The sequence below is a fragment of the Pararge aegeria genome, chromosome 22 (assembly GCF_905163445.1).
Source record: "Pararge aegeria chromosome 22, ilParAegt1.1, whole genome shotgun sequence".
NCBI lineage: Eukaryota > Metazoa > Arthropoda > Insecta > Lepidoptera > Nymphalidae > Pararge > Pararge aegeria.
In genome coordinates this window covers 10,234,079-10,260,761 of record NC_053201.1, presented here as the reverse complement: position 1 = coordinate 10,260,761, position 26,683 = coordinate 10,234,079, and the positions used below count along the sequence as shown (strand labels likewise).

The following is a 26,683-nucleotide window of genomic DNA, read 5'->3' as shown; positions in this document are numbered from 1 at the left end:
TTCTGTTTTGCGGTATGGGTTTTATTTAACTGATATATCAAATACGTCTGAGACAAGTTTGAGAGTGCACGATAGTGTACATTTTATGTATATCATACACTATAAAATACATAATAATTACAAACTACCAAAGAATACAAAAATTAAGTATAAAAATTTAGTTGATTGAATTAAAGTCGCTTCGAGCCAATTGATTTTGCATTAAGGCAAAGAGGAGACTAAAAATTATAAAAAATTTTAATAATTTCATTCTCATTGGAATCTAAGCTCACTCAAAGAAGCTAGAAGGCTAAGCCGTGAAGGCAAAAGTAAAAGCAAAAGCTAAGTTCACGTTGAACTATGAAGGGTAGAGGTAAGGAGAGTCATCTTATATGGGAGAAAAGTTGAAAAAGTGTCCAGTGTATGCGCTAAATAACAGTTCAAAAATCCTCCACAATGGCGCTGGTGGATGCACAGGATATGGTATGAATGTAGCAATCGTAGATGAATTGAAGTATGCCGAGTTAAAAAATTTAATGTCATTATCGACTAAAGTAGTTTATTATTGAGAATTTCAACAACTTACGTTGTACAAAATATTGTGGTAAGTATAACCTTACTTCCTTGTTTATTTTTCAAGCCTACTCTAACAATATTTATATTTGGCGCTTCTTTTAAGAGTTACCTTGATGCAAATGTGGCGCCATCCTAAATTAATACATTTTGACGACACTTTTTCATATACACAGATGATCCTCCTTACCTCTACCCTACATAGCTAATAACCACAGACCAGTAAATAAATACTAATAACCTAAAAGTTGAACTCTATTCTGTTATTTACAAAATTAAACAACAGGGATTTGGATTTTTGATTACGTGTTTTGTTTGATTTATATGGTGAATTGAACAGTTTACAAAATAAAATGGCCCCAAAAACGACCAATGCAGCAGATGGTAAGTTTACGTTTCAGTTTTCTGCTTTTACCTTATAATTTAGTTTTAATTTATTGTAAATCACTTTATATGTGTTTGATATCGTAAGATCACTCGCTCTAAAATTACAATATCTTATACATTTAGACTTTTTGTCTTAACTGGTTATAAACAGTACCGCCTTGTACATAGATATTCTAACGAAAAAGTAACTGTTATTTCTACATTGAAGTAGTACTGAAACATTTTCCCCGTATGGAAACATTTATTATTCATATTTTATATTTTTATCTATAACAATGTGTTTACTTTGTATGTATGGTATATATATAAATTTTGGCAGAGGCCTTTACTCCAGCAGTACACTGTTATAGACTATTGATGATTAGAAAACTTTGATAATATAATATACCAGTAACATTCTATGCATGGCAAATTTTGGGCCTGCCCTGCTAGCTCTACGGTATTTGGTGTACTGTTAGCAAATCTAACATACTATCTATACAAAAAGCTCAATGCAATGATTTTAAATAACTCTGGAATTGTGATAACTGTGAGAGAGGTTTCATTAGAACCCCTCTACGAGCAAGGTGATTGAAGGTAAAGGAAGGTGAACCCTGGGAGATAAGAGAGACCTTTTGTCCATCAGTGGACTGTTAAAGGCTTTTGATGATGAGGATGATCTCAATCAGAGTCTACGCAGCAACAGAATGCTAAATTTCTTGGCAGCACATCCTTGTATGCAGGGTGGTTACTAGCCACAGCCTAAGCCTCCCACCAGAAAAAAATCCCTGACTTTTTTTTTATAATTAAGAAATTGATGGACCAAGCAGAAGCAGATTGCAGAGAATGCAAGAAACACATTCTGCAATCCTTCAGACCGGAACACAGCACTGTGATGATGTTCAGTTAAAATAAGCATGGTGGCAGACTGACCCCGGATGAGGCCTGTCACCATAGGCTCCTACACTGCTAAAACTAGACTGAAAAAATATAATTTAAGACTTTTCTTATTTTTCATTGCATTTACAGACACAGACTCAGGTTCAGATTCTGATAGTGGGTCCAGTGGTAGTCATAGTAAGAGTGCAAGCCCTGCACCATCGGGAAAAGAAGGCAGTCAGTCTAGGTAAGAAATATTTAACATATGATAAAGTAAATTGTAATTTACACCAATTTGCCCCACATAATAAATACCATAAAAGAAAATATATCAAAATTATTATTATATTCAATCCACTACTTCAAACTAGCAATTAAATAAGTAATTGTTATTTAGTGTGCATAAAAAATATCATAGACAATTCTGAAAAGGTTTACCATATTCAATCTACTGCTGTATTATTGTACTTTGCTTTTTGTTGGTAACTAGTGCTAAATCCGACAAATAAAATGAGTTTCTGAACAACAATATTGGAAACAATACAAATAAAAATAAAAATAAATTTCATTTTAGGTCTGTGTCAAGAAGCCCACAAAAATCTGGTAGTGAATCTCCAAAATCCCAAAAATCAGGACAATCTGGGCGTTCAAGGAAATCCTCCAATGCTTCAAATGTTTCCCGTAGCAAGTCTAATTCTCCAGTTGGATCTCATAGATCAGGATCTGCTCACAGCAATAAATCTGGCTCATCCAGTCCAAAGTCCAATGCCAGTCCAAAGTCCCCTAGGGCATCCAAATCTAGATCGAGATCCAGAAGCGGTTCAGGTAGCGCAAGATCACGTTCTGGAAGTCCAAAATCTGGACCACAAAGTCCAAAATCACGATCACAAAGTCCCAAATCGCGATCGCAGAGTCCAAAATCTCGGTCACAAAGCCCTAAATCTAGATCACAAAGCCCTAAGTCCAGATCGCAAAGTCCAAAATCACGGTCGCATTCTCGATCGCCTAGCCCGAAGTCACAAGGTGCGAAAAGTCGATCGGGTAGTGGTAGTCCTAAAAGTAGGAAGTCCAGGTCAAGATCAGGGAGTGCGTCTTCAAGGTCAAAGAGTCCTGCAAGAGCAGATGTTGTTGACAGTAGATCTAACTCGCCGAATCTTATGATTGATGATGGAGAAGCTAAGGAAAAAGCTGCCAGCAGATCTAGGTATGTATATGTTATACACATTTTCAATTTTTTTTGGTTTGGTACGTGCTAGCCAAAAACTTTTAGTATTTAATTTTTTTTCCAATATTAGGCTGACCACGTAGATTTAAGTCCTTCCACATATCTCGAAAACTGCGCCACCTACCGGCTCCCAAACTAAGAGTTTAGAAATTCGTTAAGACATTCAGGGTGAAAGAATGAGGAACACCCGCACACTGAAATTTTATATGTTACAATAAAGATTGTAAATTTATTTTCAGATCTGGTTCCAGACATTCAAAGTCAAGGTCAAGAAGTAAATCAAAGTCCAAAAGTCGCTCCAGATCACGCTCAAAAAGTTCTAATACTTCTGAAAGGGTTGAAGGTAAAATAATAGATTTGGTGAACTCCTCCTTTATTTTGAAAGTAGGACAAATAAAATACTGTACACATTATGTGATAATGAGATGATTTGTAAGAATAATTTTTACTCCGAAAACCTAATAATTATTATAAATGCGAAAATAAGTTTGTTGTAATCCCCAAACACGGCAACTTTATCTGTTATAACAGTACTAGTAAGATATAAAATATTTATTAATATATAAGATATTTATCAATGGCGTGCACTGGGTTTCTTACCAGGGTATGCATACAGCGAGAAAATTGCATGATTTGAAAAATCCTCCTCCTACAAGAGTTATAAATCAATTTTAGGGTAAGCAGTGCTTTTGTGCATGTATGAAGTGCACGCCACTGGTATTTATGTAAATATAAGAATAGAAAAGGAAAAAATATTTAGAGTATTATATCAGTGCATTCAATTGATTTAATTTAATTTAACTAAAAAGTGAATGGTTCTCTCTCCAGAGACGGGTGATAATAAATGTGACTCAGTCTTGCACTATAGCAGTATTTAGGTTTTATATATCTAGTCTTATGTATCTTATTTTGTATTGTTTTTAATTTACTGTGTAACTGTTAAAATAAACATTATTATAATGATTATATAATTTGTATGATTTTAGCCGAGAAGAAAAAAAGGGCTGTCCTCTCCGACTCGGAGAGTGGTGATGAGGAATCCAAAAGTGCAAAACGGAAAAAGGGTTCTGATAGCGGATCAGATACCAGCAGCAAGCCCAGTAAGAAGAAGTCTAAACAAATTGTTGATTCTGATGATGAAAATCAAGAAAAACCTGATACAGGTAAGAATATTTATATCATGGCACATTCAGTTAAAGGATTCCGCACTGAACTGGTCCCCACCTGATGGTGGTTGTCACCACCCCTCCTGTTCCCACGGGTGTCGTACTATAAAGTCAAAAAGTAAAAGTAAAAGTTAAATTATCAACTTAAAATTAAAAATCTAAGTAATAATTCACAGAACATTTTTAACTTTAGACCAACATTTTCATAACTTTCATCAAAGCTACGAAGTTGATTATTTGCTGCATAAAAGTACAACTCATGAGAATTCAGTCGCAAAAAAAAAAAAAAACTCTTAAAAGAGTATTTTGCTTTTTTTAGAAATTTTTTAAGATGGTCATGTGGAAATTCCTCAAAAAATCGAAAAAAAGTATTTTGCTTTTTTTAGAAATTTTTTAAGATGGTCATGTGGAAATTCCTCAAAAAATCGAAAAAAAATCATACATGGGGGTGATTCGGTTACCCCACAACATACCGGACCTAGACTTTACAATGTTCCTAGCTTTAGTTTTAAGTTAACGAACGCAGTTATCACCATCACTCACATTAGTGTAACATGTTCAATGTATGGACACTTCATAAGTGCATGTAATAAGGCCTACATGAATAAAACATTTTGGAATTTGAATTTGAACTTGAATGAATAATTGTTATTATTCTTAACTTAAGCCTGCATTGCTTTTGCTTAAGTAACGCCTACAACAAAAGTACAAATTCAAATTCAAAATTTCTTTATTCATGTAGGCCTATCACAGGCACTTATGAAGCGTTCAAACATATTTGTTTACATAATTGTAAGAGGATGGTGATCTTCGTTCGCCAACTTAAATCTAAAGCTACGAGGGTTCCAAACGCGCCCTGGTCTATGAAGAGCCCACAACAAACTTAGCCGGGTAAATTTTTTTTTTGTTATCACCATCTTCCAGTAAATTTATATTAAGCTATGAAGCTAGAGCAATTCACACCCAAGCTTTTTTATCGTTTAAATAATCCTTAATATAATAATTCTAACAATGCAATTGTACATTACAGTGACTGCTGACGCTTTATTCGGTGACGCATCCGACATAAGTACAGATAACGAAGCTGAGAAGGACAAGGGCTCAGAGAGGTCGCGGTCGAGATCCAGATCGCGTTCACGGTCCAGAAGCCGCAGCCGGGGTAGATCTGATGATGACAGACGGTCCGGTGATGAAGCCAGAGGTAGCGGTGATGAGGTAAGTACAGGCTACATACTTAAGCACTTTTAGAATGTGTGAATGTGACAAAACACTCCGTAACTACTCCGATACTTATTTACTTGCATCCATGCCTTAACAATAAAAAAAGCAGTACAAAAGGTTTGAATCCTCATGCATTTACTTAATTTTACAACTAAATAATAGTGTTTAAATATCAATTATCTCTTTAGAAATTATAATTCCTATTATCTACTTTTTACAATATAATATTCTGCATATAGTTTGTATCCTCATTATAGGAACTACAAATAAGATCTTAAGTAATTTGCCAGTGCCATTAGTCTCCTCACAGTAAATTTACTGTGACAGCGTTTATAGACACATCCATGTATATAAACGCAGTGTTGGTCACCCTTAACAAGTTGACAGTTCCTTGTTGGGGGCTGGGAAAACCAGATGCTGGGAGCTACTGGAAACAATGGTGATTGGGGGTAACTTTCTACTAAAGACCTATGTCCTACCTATAAAATACACTTTATTGTACACTACAATAAAGTGTATTTTTAAAAAAAACTTTAATCAGTTGCGGTGTTAATGGTGATGTTGATAAGAAACTTTACATGGTTTATAGAAAAGGTTCGAAGAGGCCTATCTGTCTGCAGGTCACACTGATTTGAAATCGGATCTATGTGCACACACTAGTTTTATGTATTAAAAAAAAAATCACTAAACCTGTTTATTATAAACAAAAATAACATTATGTTTATTTCTCGCTTCTATTGTCACAAACGTCTAAATCAGTAATAAAGGCTTATTAGGCTATGCTGGAGATTGTTAAATAGTAATATTTACAGCAGGAAGCCAGAAACAAACCAGAAGAAGAAGAGGAAGTGGAAATCCCCGAGACCCGTATTGATGTGGACATGCCAAAGATATGGACGGAACTTGGCAAGGAATTGCACTTCGTTAAATTGCCCAACTTCTTGTCCGTGGAGACCAGACCCTATGACCCCAACACATATGAGGATGAAATTGATGAAGAGGAAACTTTGGACGAGGAAGGAAGAGCTAGGTGAGATATTGATTATTTTTAAACATTAAGTAGATAAATACAGTATAACCGTGCTCTCCGATTGATTAGGATAGCACTACTAAATCTATTGTCTAATAATTTTGTCTATTCTATTCTAAATTAGAGAAGAAATAGAAACAATATGTTAATGATGATCTTAGGATTCGTAGCCTGTATCGTAGTTTCTTGCCGGCTTCTTCTCGGTAGAATCTGCCTTCCGAACCGGTGGTAGAGTTACTACAAACAGACATACTTGATGTTTCAAAAGTGCTTGAAAAGAAATTTGAATTTTATAAATTTAAAATGCATATAAAAAATTTCGGAACCGACAGGATTTGAACCTGCGACTCTTTGGCAATCGCGGCCTGAGCGCTTTCTCCAATTAAGCTACGGCTCTCCTACCGTCGATGCCGAAATTAGTATATGCCGTTCACATCAGTCTTATAGCGACTGTAGCGTCATCTAGTAGGAAACGAGAAGACACATTGCTTTTTTATAATATTTATTAGTGTTATTTATAAAATTGATAATTCCTCCAAGTGTAGGTAAAAACACTAATAAAAATTAAAAAATAAATTTGAATCTCAGGCATGCAAGTTTCCTCACAATAATTTTTTTCTTCAAACTTACTTTACAATTACTAATATTATGGACTGAAATCTTATTATATTTGAAATTGAATATACAGTATACACTGTCTTATCTTATCTTTGGGTAAAATGGTTTTCTAATTAAAGTGAAAGACATGATTATTATTTTTTGATTACAAATAAACAAACCAAAAAAATCTTTTCTTTATTATAATATTATATTAATTTATTTAAAGATTAAAGCTGAAAGTCGAGAATACAATGCGTTGGCGTACGGCGTTCGATAAGGAAGGCAATGCAATCAAGGAGTCCAACGCACGGATGGTGAAATGGTCAGACGGCAGTATGTCTCTACATCTCGGATCTGAAATATTCGACGTTTACAAACAACCATTGCTTGTAAGTTAATTCGTAGTTTTATTTTTTAAATTATGTTACAATTTGTCAAACAAGTTATTCTTATAGTTTCTTTGCCTTATGAAACGTAGATATCTCAAAAACGGGCCAGCAATTTCTATTATTGTCGTGTTGCAAACTGCTGGCCTGTTGTTTCGTTCATCATTTCATACCGTAATACCGTGTATTGAAGTTTTTTTTTTCCTTGGAGAATTTTATATAACTTTAGTATAAACTTTATACCTGGCAGAGATTGCTACAAAGCGATAAGGCCGCCTTTTGTATTCATTCTACTTAGGTATTTCTATCGTTCTTTTATTTTCCTAACTTTGCAGTGGTGTACAAATAAAGAGTTTAAATAAAATAATATAGTAAAATTTGCTTCTATTTAAAAGAAAATCTCACAATAACCATATTTTTTTCTGACTTCGAAACTCCCTCCCTATATAAGACTTATATCCATCAGAAATTAATATATATTTATCATAATATATTTTTGAACCCTCTATTCAGTATATTATAAATTCCCAAATTTCCTCTACCGGGAATCGAACCTTAAATCAAAATCAAATCAAATCGTTTATTTGCAGATTGGTATTACATTGTTGGTAGGTACACAAAACATAGGGACAAACACGAACCTTGCGGACCTTTCGGAGTTATGTGCGTTTTTAATTTAATGAATTTAAAATATCAATTGATTTAACTGTGATAGATATTATCGTGAGATAACCTGGGTGCCTAAGAGTTCGCGACAGTTTTCTTAAATGGCGTGTGAAGTCAACCAATCTACACTAACTCACGTAGACTACGGCTTAAACACTTCTCGTTGTCGGAGGAGACCCGTGCCCTGTAGTCAGTGGCGTGCATCCCTATGCGTTAACCAGGGTAGGCATAAAACAGGAAGATTGCATAAAATTGAAAAAATCTCCTTCTATAAAATTGTATGAAATTGTTATGGTAGGCAGTGCATTTGTGCATATGTGAAGTGCACGCCACTGCCTGTAGTGGGCCGGTGCAGGGTTGATAATGGAGGTGTGCCATATAACTTTTTTTTATTTTACAGGGTGACCACAACCATCTCTTTGTCCGACAAGGAACAGGTCTTCAAGGCCAAGCGGTGTTCCGGACAAAGCTATCATTCAGGCCGCATTCCACCGACTCGTTCACGCATAGAAAGATGACACTCTCGGTCGCTGACCGCTCCACCAAGACATCCGCTATAAAGATACTGTCGCAAGTCGGAAGCGATCCGGATGCTGATAGGAAGTACCAGCTGAAGGTAAGGATAATTCATTCGTTCATCACGAATAATTTTGAATGGTGAAGATAAGGTGAATAAGGTTATAAGGTGAGGTGGGAATAAGTAAGAAGTAACACTCGGTCGCCGACCGGTTCACGAAAACAGCCGCTGTCAAAATACTGTCACAAAGTCGGTCACACGGTCGGAAGTGACCCGGATGCGACCCGGATGCTGATAGGAAGTACCAGGTAAAGGTAAAGATCATTCAATCGTACATGAAGAATAATTTCGTAGTTTGTACTTAGTATATAAAAAAAGGGTAGGCCTAATGCTGGAAGATAAAAATGGCATAAATTTAAAAATCCTCCTACTACTAAGAGTTATATCAAAAATTAGGTTAGGCAGTGCTTTTACGAAAGTATAAAGTGTACGCCACTGCCCTTAGTTAATGCAGATGAAAAGATGATAGCTCGTTTATCATATTTTTTCCTTGAATGGCACAACAGAAAGAAGAGATGGAGCTCCGGGCGTCTATGCGTTCCCGCGCATCCACACGACCAAAGAGGCGAGCTGGGGCCGCCAGCGGAGGCCGGGGCGCCGCTAGACACGATGATTCTGAGGACGAGGGCGGAGTCTCGCTCGCCGCTATCAAGAACAAGTACAAGGCTGGACAGAAAGGTGAGTAAAATAAAAGTTAAAACTTGTCTCTAATTACATTCATATCTTCAAAGCATAAAATAAAGTCGTTCTCCGCTCTTGCTTATCCGCTTACTCCTCTTACAAACCACGCAACAGATTTCGATGCGGTTTTCACTGTCTAGTAGATATTTTTTTTACAAATGGTTTACATAAATACATAGTAACTTTTTTGTAGTTAAAAAAAACTATATCTTTTAACTGAGTGGCAATAACTTCACAACTTTTTCTAATTTATGGCCACATAGAAGGCAGTTTGATGCGTACGTATACATTTTTTCCAATCTAGTGGGGTTTCCAAACGTTGGTTGGAAGACCGTCAAAAAGAAAAAAGAAGAAGAAGGGGGCTTAAACTGCCTAGTTGTTTGACTACGGATTACGAGGTCCCGGGTGCCATTAAATCCTGAATTATGAAAGGGTGCTTACACACGTCCGTTACTTAGTGAATTGCAACTATATGTTGTAAAATACTTATGTTGAGGAAAAAGATGGTCCTTATAGCATTTAGACAGGCTGATGAAGACTTGTTTTGGTTATGGAAATATTTCTTATTTATTACGGCTGATTGGCGCAGTGGGCAGCGACCCTGCTTTCTGGGCCAAGGCCGTGGGTTCGATTCCCACAACTGGACAATGTTTGTGTGATGAACATGAATGTTTTTCAGTGTCTGGGTGTTTATCTGTATATTATAAGTATTTATGTATATTATTCATATAATAATTCATCAGTCATCTTAGAACCCATAACACAAGCTATGCTTACTTTGGGGCTAGATGGCGATGTGTATATTGCTGTAGTATATTTATTTTTTTATTTATTGTATACCAAGAAAAATATAATATGATAATGGTGTTCAATTTATATCAGCAATAATGAAAAACTTGTATGCATATTTGGTTGTATACTTGGTGTGGAAATTCGCCATTTTTTTTCAATAGTAAAAAAAAAATATTTAAAAAAAAATCACAAACATCGTGATTTTTGTGACCACTTTTAATTTTTTACTCTATGATAATCTTGTTTGCACAGCGAGCGCCGGTGCTGCCATCTACTCGTCGGAATCCGAAGGTTCAGACGTGGAAACGCATCGTGCGCGCCGTTTGGACCGGGCGAAAGCTCTCAAGGACTCCGACGACGAAGGCAGCGAAGCTGGAGAGGAAAACACCCCCCAAAAGAGCCAGAGCGATTCAGGATCGGGGAGTGGGAGTGAATAAAGTAGAAAAATAATATGTTGAGCTATGAAGCCATTCAGAAAATTATCTGCTATTGAATTGACGTTGCCTTTTAGAATTAGAAACCCTATTTCTAAGACGAGGTTGTAAAAGATGTTTGAATTAAAATACATTATGAATTGTCTGCGTTCACCTGATGTACTTTTGATATGTACGCTGTGTCCGTACTCTAAAGTCGGTGCTCTGTATACTTTGTTGTTTGACTTGACAGTAAATTAAATAGAAAAATACGTTAAGGTACTGAAAACATTAAGTAAAGTACTTACTATCATCGCTTAAGGCAGTATTATTTTGTCTGGTGGGAGGCTTTGGCCGTGGCTGTTCACCACCCTACCGACAAAGACGTGAGGCTAAGCGATTTAGTGTTTCGGTGCGATGTCGCGTAGAAACCGATTAAGGGTATGACTACTACACTCCCTAACAAGTTAGCCCGCTACCACCTTAGAGGTGAGATTGCAGTCAAGGGCTAACTTGTAGTGGAATAAAATATTGTTGACATTGTATTTTAGAATCATAAAAAAATTCTAAAACGTCAAGGTTGTAAAAGATTTTAAAACAAACCATTATGGATTGTGTATATAGTCTGTGGTGTACAGGTGTACATGTAATATGTTAGCTGTGACATTACTTTTTAGTCCTTGCTCTGTGTACTTTCATTTTTGACTTGACCTGTGACTGCGCAATATCTCTGTAAACTACTGCCTATAATATTTTTTTTCAGAAATTGTGCATATAATGTATCTTTCAGCTATGTTAAAGTAAAAAATGTTCTGAGGTGATAAACTTAAAATATCTTTTGCGTTGATATTTTTTGTTCAAGGAATTTCAATTATTTAGATATATAAGTATAAGACTAATGTAAATAGATAGTGTAATAAATAATTTTATTATGGTAATGTAGCGATTTGATTTTTTCTGACCTACCTTACCTTAACTTTTGGCATGACTTACCCACCGTACCATTTTTTATATACAAAGACGAGCGCTTGACTGCAATCACACTTGATGGTAAGTATTAATGCCACCTAAGGTGAAGCAGGCATGCCTAGAATGTGTTTATTCAATCTTGATTTGAAGGTACTCAATTTATAGGTAGTTAGGCAAGTCGAAGTTGGAAGGGCATTTGTCCCTCACATAAGACGGTTCTCCTTACCTTTACTCTCCAAACGTTTTTCTAAAATAAGGTATCATGACATAGAGAAGGAAAAGGATGGAAAAGAGCAACTGCTGAGTTTCTTGCTGGCTTCTTCTCGGTAGAATCTGCCTTCCGAACCGGTAGAGTACACACAGACCGACTTGACGTTTCAATTGTGCTTACATTAGGCCTACTTGAAATAAATTATTTTTTTTAGAGAAATTAAAAAAGGATTTATAATATCATAAATTTTCGTCGTCTATTTCTAAGTAAATATTTCCCTTGTACACAATTTTTCCGACGCCTATAATATTCCAAGGGCCTTCGTCTAATTTCGTCACATTGGGTATCCGAAATCCGCAGGAATCCAAATGCAGTCGGTCCCTATCGTAGAACCTGTCGAAAGTTGTCCGCGGTGCAATGATTTCACAGCTTCGTAGATCATGTATTGGGTATAGGAAGCGTGGTTCGAACGTTTGGCCAGGAATCAGTTTGGCTTTCTCAGCGTGCGTTGGTATTGATTCTGAAACAAGTAAGATATTTACAGTGATTTTTGTATACAATGAATAATAAATAAACAAATGACAGCGCTTTGGGCTGCAGCTCGACTTTCTTCACGAATCCCAGCACGCATCTCTAAATTTTCTAAGTTTTGTGCGTTTTAAGTAATTTAAAATATCACTTGCTTTAACGGTGAAGGAAAACATCATGAGGAAACCTGCATGGTTGAGAGTTCTACATAATGTTCTCTAAGGTGCGTAGAGTCCGCCAATCCGCACTAGGCCAGCGTGGATGACTACGGCCTTAACCCCTACTTATTTTGGTTAAAGACCCTTGCTCTTTGGTTGGCCGGTAATAGGTTTATGTGATGATGATGAAATAAGCCTTTTATTTCCCGAAAAACACTTAAACATACATGTAATTGTATTAAACTTTAACATTAATTCCATGAGTTATTGAAATAGTTTTTATTAAAAACACTTCATTTTAAAATAGTCAATAGTTCTTTCTGTTGATTTGTACACCCACTTGTGGGTATAGGCTTCCATTCTTTGCCATTTACTTCTGTGCTTGGCTAACCGAGTAAAAGTGTGGCCAATGGTCTCAACGATGTAACTCCAAAGTCAGCGCGGTCAACCTCTTTTCCGCTTTGAGTTGCGTGGCCACCAGTGGAGCACGCGTTCGCTCAATCGTCCGTCAGTTATACGGGACACATGTCCCGCCCTCTTCCAGTTTTAAGCGGCAGTTGCGTCTATTAATTTAGTTTGTTGGTCGTATTTCTTTGTTTCTCACCCTGTCTCGAATAAAATGAATACGAAGCTTAATTTGCTAAAATACGCGTAAAGCAGGAGAATCACGGTGTAATTTGTAACACCCAATACTGGATATAGGCCTTATGTAGGAAGTTCCAAAATCCACGGTCCGGGGCCGCTTGTTACCAACGGCGATTCGTTTACTGTCGTCTGTCCACCTTGTTGGGGGCCGACCAACGCTGCGTACCGGTGCTGGGTTCCCATTCCAGCACCTTGGGATCCCAGCTTCCATCGGTTCTCCGAGCTATAAGCCCCCACCTATTAGCTTAATTTTCTTAATATGTAATGTACTACTTCCTTTTACAATCCCATCGTTCGCATGTGCCGCCTTTATAATGATTTAGTATCAAGTAATCATAATATTGACATTTTTAACAAAAGGATAAATATTTTTAAAAATCAAATTATTAAGCACTATTCCACATAATCTTTAGGGAAATAATATATATATTATTATTTAAGTGTTTCTTTTTTGTTTCAACTTTAATTTTATCTTTACTTTCTGTTTAATTTAATTCCAAGTTGTGTACACATACTTTGGGTTGTAGCTTAGAACAAAACTTGTTATTACTTATATTTAGATCTACTTTTAGTTATTACCTGTTTTGTGTACCTAATAACAATAAACAATAAACAATAAACAATGTATATTCAACTTACCAACTATTTCAATCGTTATGACTTGAAATAATTCACGCAAAACTCCACCGTTTCCTTTAATGTAGGCACTCAACACCCAGTTTCCGTGATCATTTTCTGTCAGAGGGCCGATCGTAAAATCACTATGTTTGTTATCAATGTTTGGTGAAAGATTTGCTTGATAAAAATTATATGGTTTTGTGGTAGATACAATAGTTTTTATCGCTCCATTATTGTAATGATTTTCGTAATTAACTCGTGAGGTTTCTTTGTAATAATCGGTCGTAAAGTGACTCGTGTTTATGTCCAGTTTAATACTATCGCCTTTCGGATTGCTTAAGTAGTATAATGTGTTTGTATTGTAAGTAACCGGTGCTGATATAGCGATGGTATCTTTTAGCCCTGCTGATATGAATATCGGCCTCAGTTCCTCTTTGGTTATACCTGTAATGTTTGAATTTGCAAATTAATTTACTCGTATGTTTTGGTCTACGTAATAAAAGCAGAAATGAGGAGATCCGTAGAAGAACTAGAGTTACCGACATAGCTCAGCGAGTCGCAAATCTGAAGTGGCAATGGGCAGGGCACATATCTCGCGACGTTGGGGTCTTATGGTGCTGGAATGGCGACCCCGCACCGGTAAACGTAGCGTAGGTCAGCCCCCCAACGAGGTGGACAGATGACATCAGGTGAGTCGCTGGGAGCCGCTGGAGGCAAGCGGCCCAGGACCGTGTATTGTAGAGCTCTCTACAAAAGACCTATGTCCAGCAGTGGACGTAGATTGGTTGACATGATGATGATGAAAATGATGTTTTGGTCTGGTATGAGGCTGTGGCCGTGGCTAGTTGCCACCCTATCTACAGAGAAGTGTGTAAGCGATTTATCGTTTCAGTACGATATCGAGTATAAACCAATTAGGGGTATGGTTTTTTTTAATACAACCACCATATGCCCTAACAGGTTAGCCCGCTACCATCTTAGACTGCATCGTTACTTACCTAGGGAAAAATAGAATTAGGATTTTCCTTGCGTATTTTCCATCATATGTAATGAATAAACGTATCCTCTTAGATCCCGTTGCCTACATTGTATGCTGCAATCATTCGTGACAACCAGACAATTCTGTGTGGTATATAAAGTGCTTTAAACACGGTCGACCCACCTGTTGCGGCTTGGAATAGGTATACATATTCCAACAATGCCAATCGAAAGCAGATGTTCTATGAATACAGTTTTATAGAAATTTTAAATAAATATAAATTAAAAATGACGTAAGTACATTATTTCTTTTAGTTTGCCTATGTGATTCCTCAGAGTTTAGCACCTCAAGTGCGGACACTCTTTGTCGATGGATAGCAATTTATAGCAATTAGGTACATCTAATAATAATAATAATAACAAAAATCCTTTATTGCCATACAAGATTATTGACTAAATGATTATCAATTAATATTAACAATATGGCAAATGGCCGCAAACTCAGCCTATGCTGTGCATTAGCAACAATGCTCAGCGCTGATTTTCAGTCTGCACCAGTATCAGACTGAGCAAACCACCGCGTAGCCCGTTGCGTTATTACTATAACTAGAGTAAATTTAAATAAAAAAAATCCAAATAAACTGTAAAAGAAAACAAATAAAACTAAAACTAACACAAACAGTACATATTTAACAGTTTAAATTTAACAAGTAAGTAAATAAATAAAATTGTATAATCTATAGGTATATAATAAGTATACGTACGTATTCATCGAAGTACACTTCTTAGAGATACATCGTGTTGCAAGGAAAATTTGGCATGTCTTTTTGTTATAATTGTTCAAAGAAAGTAATGGATATGTATGAACGTTAGATGCTAGACAATTTTCGCGTAGAAAATATGAAATGAAATAAAAACGAAAATTGGCGTGAAATTAATTTCGTTGGTATATGCATTTACTTTGTACTGACTGATAAATCAATTTAGTTTATTCATTAATTTTTTGATGCCTCGTTGTGTTAGTGGTATTATTTTCGAACACGAGGTCCCAGGTTCGCTTTACTTCAATAAAAAAAGACAACTTTGCTACTTAGTTTGATCCCCGGCATGCATTTTTAACTTTTCGGAGCTATGTGCGTTTTAAATTGTATATCACCTGCTTTAATGGTGAAGGAAAGCATCGCGAGGAAACCTGCATGCCTGAGAGTTTTCAATAATGTTATTTACTCAAAGGCGTAACTATGTAGTTTTCCAATTCGCACTTGGCCAGCGTGGTGGGCAACGGATTAGGCCCTTCTCATTTTTATTGTAGACCCGTGCGACATGACTTAACTTACTCTATGTTTGAGAGAATGAGAGGCGTGTATACCTACGTCACTCGTAGGCCCCTATTGGGTTATTCTGACAATGAATGGTAATAACTGTCATATGAGGCTAGACCTATACTCCTCAGCTTGATAGACACAGGGCGGCAGGTTGCAGGACGTGTTACTTAGATGCTCCGCGGAGTGTATAAAAAGGACAAACTAAAGTATTTGCAAACTTTTTAAAAAGATAAACATTCATTTTATTACCTATCATATCCGGTAGTTTTTCGCTAACTGTCGCACTGTATGCTGATATACACGAGGCAAATATAAAAACGACAAAATTATCACACGCCTTCATATCTTCAGCGTTACACACAAACTGAAATAAAAAATACATCGCTATCAGTAACGGGTTTTATTAAGTATAGTAAAGATTTTGGTTCGATGTAATACGCAGTGGAAGCCAATTAATTAGGAATCCAAACTAAATAGCACTAATGGCGCTTCAACTTGCGCAGCGATACGAGATGTTTTCATGTGTGGTTTAGGGTTTTGACGGACCAAGCTGATGCCTCACCTCATGGTGTCGTCATCCTCGTACAAGGATCGCGTCCTACAAAGTTCCCGCATGTGCCCATCAACCTTAACCTGAAATCTGATCCTGGATTGAGCAGTGATAGCCTAGTGGTTTTAGCTTTGGCCTCCTCGCCTCGTCAGCGTCTAACACAAAGTGGAATAAAATAAAACGTAGGTATCAGAAATGAAATCTTGCTATAGTTATAATAAAACTGTTTCTCATACTCACACTCGTTTCCAAGTAGGAACATCACTGAGTTTTCAAACACACAGTGTAAGTTCCACTAAAATATAGTTAAAATATAATAATTGTTAATACTAATAAACAAATTAATATAAAAAAATAATTAAGCAAATTATTAAGAAATTCTACTCTGCCATTGTCATTTAATTGTATATCGTCCGTGTCAAAAATATGACACTAGGACACTGTAGAGGATTCTTCAGAGGAATCGTTACGTCAAAGATTCAATGTCACTGGGTTAAATTTTGTCTTGCGGGTGATTCTTACGATGCATACGTTTTGTTGAGACATCTTCTCACACTGTACCAGTAGCCTTAGTTTAAGATTTGTTTCGTTGATTTCGTTATAAATATGTCGAATTTGGTATTATATATAACAAAATATATAATACCAAATTCGTGTTTATGTGTGTTGAGTCCACCAATCCCTTAACCCCTTCTCATTGTAGGAAGAGACCCGTGCTCTTTAGTGGGCCGGTAATAGGTTGACGTGTTGATGTGTATTAGAATTAAATGTTCATGATGAGGAGTTATTACAATTTATAATTTATTTAAGACATTCGAAAAACTCTTTGGTTTCCACCAACTAAAAAAAAGAAAACTGCATGGCCTGGTATAATTACGTGTGCTTCGTACTTATAACTTACCGGAAGGTTGTAGGAATTCAATCGGGTAAAACACAAGTGTTGTAATCTTAAATGAAAAACATACGTTATATATCTTGGATTACGATCCTGCTATCTTATGAGTTCCAAGTTACCGGCCAGTGCGTTGAAAATAAAATTAACTCTTTCCTAAATATCACATTTTTGTGAGGCCCTCGTAATAACGAGATATGTAAAGATTCAGCTTTTTAGGAGATATCACACAAGACTTGTCACACAAAGACAAACACAAGTGTTGTTATGAAAGACACACGCTATTTATCCTGGATAACGGTCCTTAGAGCTATCTAAGAACATCTAAGTTACCAGTAAGTGCGTTGAAAATAAAATTAACTCTTTCCTAAATATCACATTTTGGTGAGGCCCCCGTAATAACGAGATATGTAAGCTTATCGAATATTGGCCGATAATGCAATCTAATGTAAATACATCAGTGGGTACCTACGGTATGTGCCAGTTTGCACGTAGTCTGGGAGGTAGTAAAAAATTGCATGCCCTACATATTACACTCAATTCTATGATTCACATTGCTTATTCCTACGAGAAGCGGTGACAGGTGATAGAAGATTTCACTTTCGAGGGGTGAGTTCGAATCTCAGCACGCACCGCAAACTTATCTAAGTTATGTGCATGTTTAGGAATTCAAAAATCACTTGCTTCAACGGTGAAGAAAAACATCGTGAGGAAAGCTGCATGCCTGAGAGTTCTCCATAATGTTCGCAAAGGTGTGTAGAGTCCACCAATCCGCACTGGCCAGCGTGTTGGACTACGGCCTTTAATTGTGGGAAGGTAATGGATTTATATGATCATGATAAAGATGATGTGTATTGTAGAGGATATGACAACACTAGATTTCAGTAATAATTGACGGACCAAGTCGAGTCGGCACACTTGTAGTGGAAAACCTTCACTTATTATCAGAGCAATACTTCGTAGGGCATGCAAGGAACTCCTGTCGCAAGGTGCCGCCATGTGTCCAACGGCCTGGGGCGTAGGTGTTAAACCGCATGTGCCTGTATTTTAGGACTAAGTAAATGGATCATAATAATGTAGAACAAAGATGAATGAATGAATGAATGAATACACTTTTATTGTACACCAAAGAAAAAATGTAGTTACAGAGATATAAATACATATCAAGAGAGTACAATTTGGTGGCCGATTTCTTCCAGGCAACCAATGGCGTAAAAGGAAAAAAATAGAAAAGAGGTAGGTGGTGCAATAAATAATATTTAAAATTATACTATATATATAATATAATTATATATATTCATATATAATATATATATATACATATATAATATATATATATATATAAATATATTACATATAAATACGAATAAAATATATAACATAAATACCTATATAAATAGATAACAAAGATGTAAATTTGCAGTAAAAATCTCTTTAATTTCTACACTGATATAAATTTTAGCTCCTAGTGTTTATTAAAGAATTGAGATGTTTAAGGGTAGGGAGGGAGACACGAAACTCATTCAAAATCACGTGTAGAAGAGCAAGGTCTCGGTAAATTTATAACATCATATTTATCGCAGTTACGCTTATGCAACAAAGTACCAATAAAAGCAAGACATGTAAAAAATAAAGGACGAATAGAAATAAACACAGACTGGAGTAGAATACAAAAGGCGGCCTTTTGGCTTAGAAGCGATCTCAGCCAGGCAACCTTAGGATTAGGACAACAAGAGCGAGAACAAAAAGGTGACGTAGAATTATTAGGTATAAACCTACATTCAAATAACTACATACGAATACATAAAAAAATCATATTTGAAATAAATATAAAAATAATTAACTAAAACTTATATATTATGATAAGCTATAAATTGTGGAGAAGAAAAAAAATATATATACCTTATTATTTAAATATATATTTTAATAAATAAACGGAAAAAAAGTCGTCTTATTGCGTAAGATAATAAGAATAATATTTCCAATGCAACCAAAGCTTAACACACTTACACTAACAATACTCATTTTGTTAAAAGTACCCACATGAGATTAGGAGTAAGCAAAATTTCTGATAGGAGACCACGGGTGTGACGGGTTCAAAATCCCCAACCAGTCGTGAAATGGGTGCCACCTTAGAAAAGGCTAAGCGGTGGCGATGGCCTCGATCCAGCGCGAGTAATGCGACACTCGCGTGTTGATGTTGGGGAACACGATGTCGCCGCAGCCCTGCGACCACGAGTACACGCCCACCACCACGCCGTTGTGTAGTAGCGGCCCGCCATTGTCACCCTGAACAAATAATCATCATCACTCAAGTCCTGTATAGAAACAGTTGTTTCTTCAAGGTATCTTCTTATTTGTTTATCTTATTTGTTTTTCGAACGCTTAGATGATGACTAACGACGTTAGGAGCAACTAAAGTAAAAACACCGATTCGGTGCGATAGTTTACGATTGCATGGTTTACGAGTTCAATTTATGTACATTACTCACCAGTAATGTATATCTTTGGAACTCGTAAACTGACACCTGACTTGAATATCAGTAAGTAAGAACCCTTAATCCATACGAGAAATGAAACATTGACAAAACAAAGACAAAATACCACACCTTGTGCCAAGAATAATAAATAAGTTAGGTTATATGAGTTGTCTAGTCAAAACGGGCATACGTAAAACACTTGAGCTACACATTCGAGCTATCAGCCAACAGGAAAGAGCTCGTTTCAGTGATTGTAGTATGAACGATGAGTGATTCTGCTGCTTGAGACTAAATTCAGTGGCGTGCGCAAGGTTTTTGACCAGGGTATGCATAAATAAGGAAAGTAGGCAGCGATTTTGTGCATGCATGAAGTGCACGCCACTGACTTGATGACGTTGACTTAATTACAGAAGAGTAAATAGGGACGAATTGTGTTGGAATGGGACAAAGGTTCCAGTATCCAACACAAAGTATGCGAGTATAAACTTACTAAACATTGTCCTCTGATGCCAACGTCAAGCCATCCAGCACACAGCATGGAGTCCGTAACGTTGAAGTTCAATACGTAATACCGTTCAACGCACGTCTGCTGGTCATTTACCCAGATCTGCACGCGACGAAGATCTGGAGAGGCCGAGCCTGTAACCTGAAACATCACACAACATGAAGGTCTTCTGCATCCAAAACAATCCAGCTTTTTGGAGCACCGTTGCCTCATTAATAATTTGCCCTGAACTCTCTATGGCGTTTAAATATTATCAAAATCTGGCACGTGTATGAGATTTAACAAAAAGAAGACTTCAGCCCTTTTCAGACCCATTACACCCTCTGAAAGTATTAGAATTCTGGATATTAACTTCGAATGCAGCCCTGTTCCGGGCTAGCTTGGAAGATAAAGCTAAATTAGGTTCTCAATACGCCCAATATTAGTTTCTCCTCCCAGGCTACTTGATCCTTCGCCTCCTGGAGCACCTTAGCATTACCTCCTTCCATTTAAGCGCGTATAGAATCGGCAGACTGGCCTTGATGACAATCCCAAAATTGCTAGTAAGTTGAATATTTTGGAGAATTGTAGGGTCATTAGCTCTATGTTTGTAAAGTCTTGTAGGGTCAGGGTCGGTTTCATTGTGGGATTATTTCATATCATAAGGGGCGGACGAAAAACTCCCTGAAAAGCCAGCAACACAGTGGCAGTTCCTCTAGGGCTCTTATAGATGTCTATAATCTCATAACACCAGGTGACCGCCCGATCGTTTGCTCGTAATTTATTTACGAAGAAATGAAATGCAAACGCCGTATTTGTCCTGGTACCCTGTTTTTCTGTTTTCTATACTATCACAATTAAATTGTAGTGTTATTTTATTGGTCCGTATTATCTATACTAATATTAAAAATGCGAAAGTTTGGAAAAATGTTTGTAGCTCAACCACCCCAGAATAGCTAAACGCAAATAAAATAAGAATTAGTACAGAGATTGATAATATATTAATTCTGGAACAGCAGCTAATATTTAATTTTCCCGATTAATGTATGTCCCGACGTTCACAGAGCAAGAGATCGGCATGTTTTATGCATAGTAGTAGTTCAGGGATCAAAAAATAACATACGACGACATACCAATAATTATTAGTTGCTGAAATAAAACATTAAAACTTACACTGGTAGCACCCCAGCCTATCGCAACGACCTCGTCATTCCGTTGAAGTCTGTATGCTCCACCAGCTATGTACGCTGGCTGTACAGCTGTACTAAACGACATAGCTACGACAGTACGTATAACTGCCACGTTGTGCTCTAATGTGTTCATCGAGAATAGCGGGTGGGTGGTTATGCGCGATATGATATACAGAGTCCCTCCGTTCGTCAGAGACGATGAGCCAACTCTTGCACGCCATGATGATGGCTGGGTTATCCTGGAATTGTAAAATTTTAGTTGCACTATTTTTTATTTAGTTATTCAGGTTTTTGTATCCAACCATACTTTAAAACATGTAGTGGAAATGCAGAAACTTATACAAATATGTTGCTTTATCTCCACGGGTTTTCCTCCACCTCCAGTATTGGCATAATACTTAGTAAATGCCTCCTTGGTTTACTGCTCAGCATGTTCGTTTACGCATCGTGAGGTCCTGGATACGAGTCCCTAAGAATTGTTAAGCATTAAGAAATCCTTAGTAGGTAACAGGTTAGATAAAATTGTCCAACTCTCACAGATCAATTTAAGCCGTCTGTTTACATTATTATCTATCTTACAGACTTGGAGCCTCATAAGAAGGCTCAGAGTCATTCAGCGGGCGATGGATCATGTTGGGAGTCTCTACGTGATCCAATCAGAAATGAGAATATCTGTAGATCGATCTGTAGAACTAGAGTTACTGACTTAGCTCAGTCTGACTGACTGACTCACTTAGCAAGTCGCGAAGCTAAAGTGGAAATAGCCGGGCACATAGTTCGGAGTACCGATAGACATTGGGATCCAAAGGTACTGGAATGGTGACCCCGCACGGGTGAATTCTGCGTTAACACACCCCGACTCAGTGGCGTGCATAGAGGGTAAGAACAGGGTAAGCAGATGATATAAAATTAAAAAAATCTCGATTACGAGTTATAAATACTTAAGGGTAGGCTTTTTAGAACTCTTACAATGCATATCCTTAAGTTTTTTATGACTCGTACTGGAGATTTTCTTCATTTTATATCATCCGCATACATATTTCATTATCATTTCATTTTCATTTTCATTTTAATTGTTAGACTTTATACGCCGTTGAGAACATTATGGAGAACTGTCAGGCATGCAGGTTTCCTGACGATATTTTCCTTCACCGTTTAAAGCTAGTGAAATTTACCTCGCTAAAATTACCTTACTATAATAATGACAACTGATATCAAACTATTTGTAGCGAGACACGGCACCCAAGCAGCACATCACCGTGGTATTTGGAACTCCAGGTATTTGGTGTCCAGCAGTGGACATGATGATATTGGTGACCTTGATTAATGGGCGATTCCTTGAAAGGTAGGTACTTACTGCTCATTAGCAAAGAAACAGGAGGCGGCGGTTAAGATCGCTGTATTAGTTAGTATGGTACCACCGCAACCCAGCAAGAAGCTCGGCGACTCGATGTTGCTGAGGAGTGCCACCGCAAATGGATACTTCGTTATGTCTGCTAGTTCACCACCAGCTATTCTTGATTGTGCTGCACAGTATATTTATATAAATTTAGTACCCTTCAGTTGGGAAAGGCCTTTAAAGTTTAGTCCATCTGTGGGCTGTTATAGGCTATCTTATATCTTTAAACGAGCAATTCTTGTATACTTTTATATAATTGGAATCTTGGAATCGGCTCCAACGATTTTCATAAAATTTAGTATACAGGGGGTTTCGGGGGCGATAAATCGATCTAGCTAGGATTCGTTTTTAGAAAATGTCATTTTTTTTGTGTTTTCCGGTAATACTGATTTGGTACAACGAAGTTGCACGGGTCAGCTAGTTTATAATTATGACACAAGGGACAACACTTTTGTTGCGTTTAAACATTAGCTATTTTTGAATCAGCTTTAATTTTTGATTTATTGAAACCTAATTTTTTTATTAAAATACTAGCGGACCCTCGCGACTTCGTCTGCGTATGAGTCAATCGAGCAGCTAGAAAAGATGTGATGCTACCATCATAATCATCGTGGCTGTACCTTCTATTACGTATGTACCTACTATTATTTTTTCGTGGTATACTGAGTTAGTAAGTTATCATTATTTTAGTTGATACATACTGTATACATATTTCCATACAGCCACCCTCGCAAAATTTCGCATTTACAATATTAAGTAGTATGGTACGCATATATTCGATCGTTGTCCCATATGCCATGCTACTTGCTGTTATTTGTGAAGAGATGTAATTTACCTCCGTCAATATTTATCAGATCTTCATTAAAATTAGACACTACATGTTTTATAGTATACACTTTAAAACAACAAAATAATTATTAAAATGGGTTCAAATATAACGGAGCTATGAAGTAAAATTGATAAAATTTTTCATCCCGTTTCCCGGAGGAAGCTTATTGTTTGTAGGAATAAAAGGTATCCTATATGTTGACCCGGGATACCAGCTATAACTATATCAAATTTTATATATCCGTTCAGTAGTTTTCACGCGATGCCCGGACAGACAGACAGACAGACAGACCAAAATTTAATAAAAATCTGTTTTGGACTCAGTATCGATTATAAAGCATCCCCCGGTCAAAATATTCAAAATATATTCAATGTACAAAAATCTTCCAGTTACAGTTTTGACATAAGTTTTTTTAAATATTTATTTCCTACCAAATTTCCAAAAAGTCTATACGCCTTATAGTTCCAGAGATATCGTGATGAGTATCACGATATCTCTGGAACCATGATATGATATATGTGTCACCTATATACATGTATGATATGTATATAGGTGGAAAACTCTTTAATATATATAGATTACAGTTTTTTTTAACAAAAAACATTGTCTTATTAGATTGGAACCAGTAGGCCAGCCTGACTTGATTATGGCCGATTTTTGTCGATTTGAATCTACATATTTTTCACTTACATTATTTGAAAGTTAAATATTATTTTGTCAAATACATACCATTTATATTTGCAATAATTCCACATATCACTGTTAGAATTATTAACATTTTCATCGTGATTATTTAATTAAGGTCAAATAAGTACTAATTAAAGAATCTATAACATTCTACTCGTTCTTTATCGGGTGATTAGTCTTTTATCTTAATTATAACTTTTTAATATATAATTACATATCTATCTCACAGAATAAGGAACACACAGAAACCGTGTACACGACTTATATAGAAGCATCAAAAACCACTCCACTTTAGTAGTGTTTCTCCAACAGGCGGTTAGTTACTTCATACCGTTAAGCAGTTCGCAGTAATTATTTAACTCTGATATTCTAAAGGTTTACCATAAAATATCAAAATGGGAAAAGTTTGAGGAGTGAGCATTGCGCGGCGCGTTTGCAGTGTTTTTGGACACTGCGCTGCATTCAATAATGGCTGAATGGGCTTCTGTAATTTCTTAATTCCGTGCTTTATCTATATCTATATCTATAAGTATCTAAAGAGTTTTTTACGGTTGTTCCGTTAAAACTATTAAACTATACATCCGATTGAATTGAAATTTTGCATCCATGTAGAGGATACATTGACTTAATGGATAGGCTAAGTTTTTTATAAGTGTTAAATCTCCGAAGTGTATAGCGGGAACGTTAAATTTTGAATTTTAACTCTTTTAGACATGAAATGTGCACAGAATTTTTTTATGCTATGTTATGAGCAAACAAGAATGTATTGAATGAAGTTTAAATCACAAAATCGGTTACGGCTAATGAAAAAAAAATTAAATTTTTATACTTAAAGTTTGTGGGACTTTAAGTATAAAATTTTCATTTTTTTACTTATAATTTAATAAAAGTTCGGTTCGGTTCATGTTTGTTAAATTAAGGTCACTTACTATCAGATTTCAAAAAAATTTAGCCCTAGAGGAGATTGTGGGGGCGTTAAAATTATTTATTTAATAATAATTGTTGATAACATCCTAAAGGATTTTTTATAGTAATAAATGATGGACCAAGCCGTGGTAACCTAATGGTTAGTGAAAAACCATAATTTGTTTCATAAACAGAGGAACACTTTGAATGCCATGCAAGGAACACATCCTATGAAATGACACCCTTCGGACTGGAACGCAGCCTAGCAGCTTAAATAGGCATGGGGGTAGTAGAGACTTCCCTGGACAAGCTTGGCCACAAAATGCTTTAATAGGTACTACTACTAAAACTTTAAGTGCGGAAGAGTCTATGTAAGATTTGCAGTCAATGATTGCAGCTGTCTATAATTTCCAAATAATACTGGTTGCCTCTGGAAGTAGGAGGGACATCTTTAGTGCTAAAACACATATATAAAAATGTTATGTTGGTCTGAGTACGCTTCAAAAACTCAAAAAGTTCTGCAATGATCGGGCTGAAATTTTAGCATGATATATGCATCAAGGATTGTTTTTATCTATTTTTCTCAACCATTCAATCACAATGTGCCACAGCGAAGCGTGGCAGGGTACAAATAGTCTATAAATATAATATATATAATAATATATTTTTTATAAATTGTAGTCCGGGAAAGCTTAAAAATAGATAGAGAACCCAAAACAAAGTGTTAATTTTAATTATTTAATTTTCGTCGGTCTGTCTGTTCGCACAATATAAATGCAATTTTGTATATTTATAGCTGTTACATATATTTTTATTTACCACAAATAGTAAAAAAGAACACTGGACACAACAAAAATAAACTTAAAAGTAGGATACAAAGGGCGGCCTTATCGCTTAGTAGCGATCTCTTCCAGGCAACCTTAGGATATTTTTATCCTGAAAAACAGTAGGGTTGTTTCGGGATAGGACTACGAAGATGAAAGAGTTTGTCGATTTTACACCATAACTCTGTCGTATCTAATTTTTAATAAATCTTTTTTAATGGAAAGATTGTATTATCAGTTTAACTCTGTCTACATTTCATGCAGATCGTGTATATCATTGGAGGTAAAGTACAAAGCTCCTGAGCGTGCATACAGGGTATGCACTAAACGGACAGATTATATAAAATGAAAAAAATCTCCAGTCCAAGTTATAAAAAACGTAAGGATAGGCAATAAAGAGTTCTAAAAAGCCTACCCTTAAGTTTTTATAACTCGTATTGAAGATTTTCTTTGTTA

The 26,683-nt window shown here is 36.3% G+C and overlaps 3 protein-coding genes across 4 annotated transcripts; 1 reads left to right on the top strand and 2 right to left on the bottom strand.

Moving 5' to 3' along the window:
* Positions 1 to 771: 771 nt before the first annotated feature.
* Positions 772 to 10,971, top strand: LOC120633817 (another transcription unit protein). 2 transcript variants are annotated; one of them, XM_039904176.1, is made up of 11 exons: positions 772 to 936; positions 1,948 to 2,044; positions 2,372 to 3,001; positions 3,262 to 3,365; positions 4,009 to 4,185; positions 5,219 to 5,403; positions 6,225 to 6,439; positions 7,266 to 7,428; positions 8,492 to 8,707; positions 9,175 to 9,346; positions 10,394 to 10,971. In XM_039904176.1, exons 1-11 carry the CDS (start codon positions 906 to 908, stop codon positions 10,576 to 10,578), a joined length of 2,175 nt encoding a protein of 724 aa, XP_039760110.1. In that variant the 5' UTR covers positions 772 to 905; the 3' UTR covers positions 10,579 to 10,971. The 2 variants fall into 2 exon arrangements, with proteins under 2 accessions (XP_039760110.1, XP_039760109.1); XM_039904175.1 differs by having other exon boundaries at positions 6,222 to 6,439.
* A 1,002-nt stretch (positions 10,972 to 11,973) lies between these two features.
* Positions 11,974 to 16,332, bottom strand: LOC120633803. Its single transcript, XM_039904158.1, has 3 exons — positions 16,236 to 16,332; positions 13,705 to 14,127; positions 11,974 to 12,254 (listed from the first exon to the last, which is right to left on the bottom strand). Exons 1-3 carry the CDS (start codon positions 16,327 to 16,329, stop codon positions 11,974 to 11,976), a joined length of 798 nt encoding a protein of 265 aa, XP_039760092.1. The 5' UTR covers positions 16,330 to 16,332.
* A 3,238-nt stretch (positions 16,333 to 19,570) lies between these two features.
* Positions 19,571 to 24,594, bottom strand: LOC120633980 (trypsin, alkaline A-like). The gene is made up of 5 exons (XM_039904417.1): positions 24,540 to 24,594; positions 22,940 to 23,108; positions 21,566 to 21,821; positions 20,399 to 20,554; positions 19,571 to 19,717 (listed from the first exon to the last, which is right to left on the bottom strand). Exons 1-5 carry the CDS (start codon positions 24,592 to 24,594, stop codon positions 19,571 to 19,573), a joined length of 783 nt encoding a protein of 260 aa, XP_039760351.1.
* Positions 24,595 to 26,683: the final 2,089 nt, after the last annotated feature.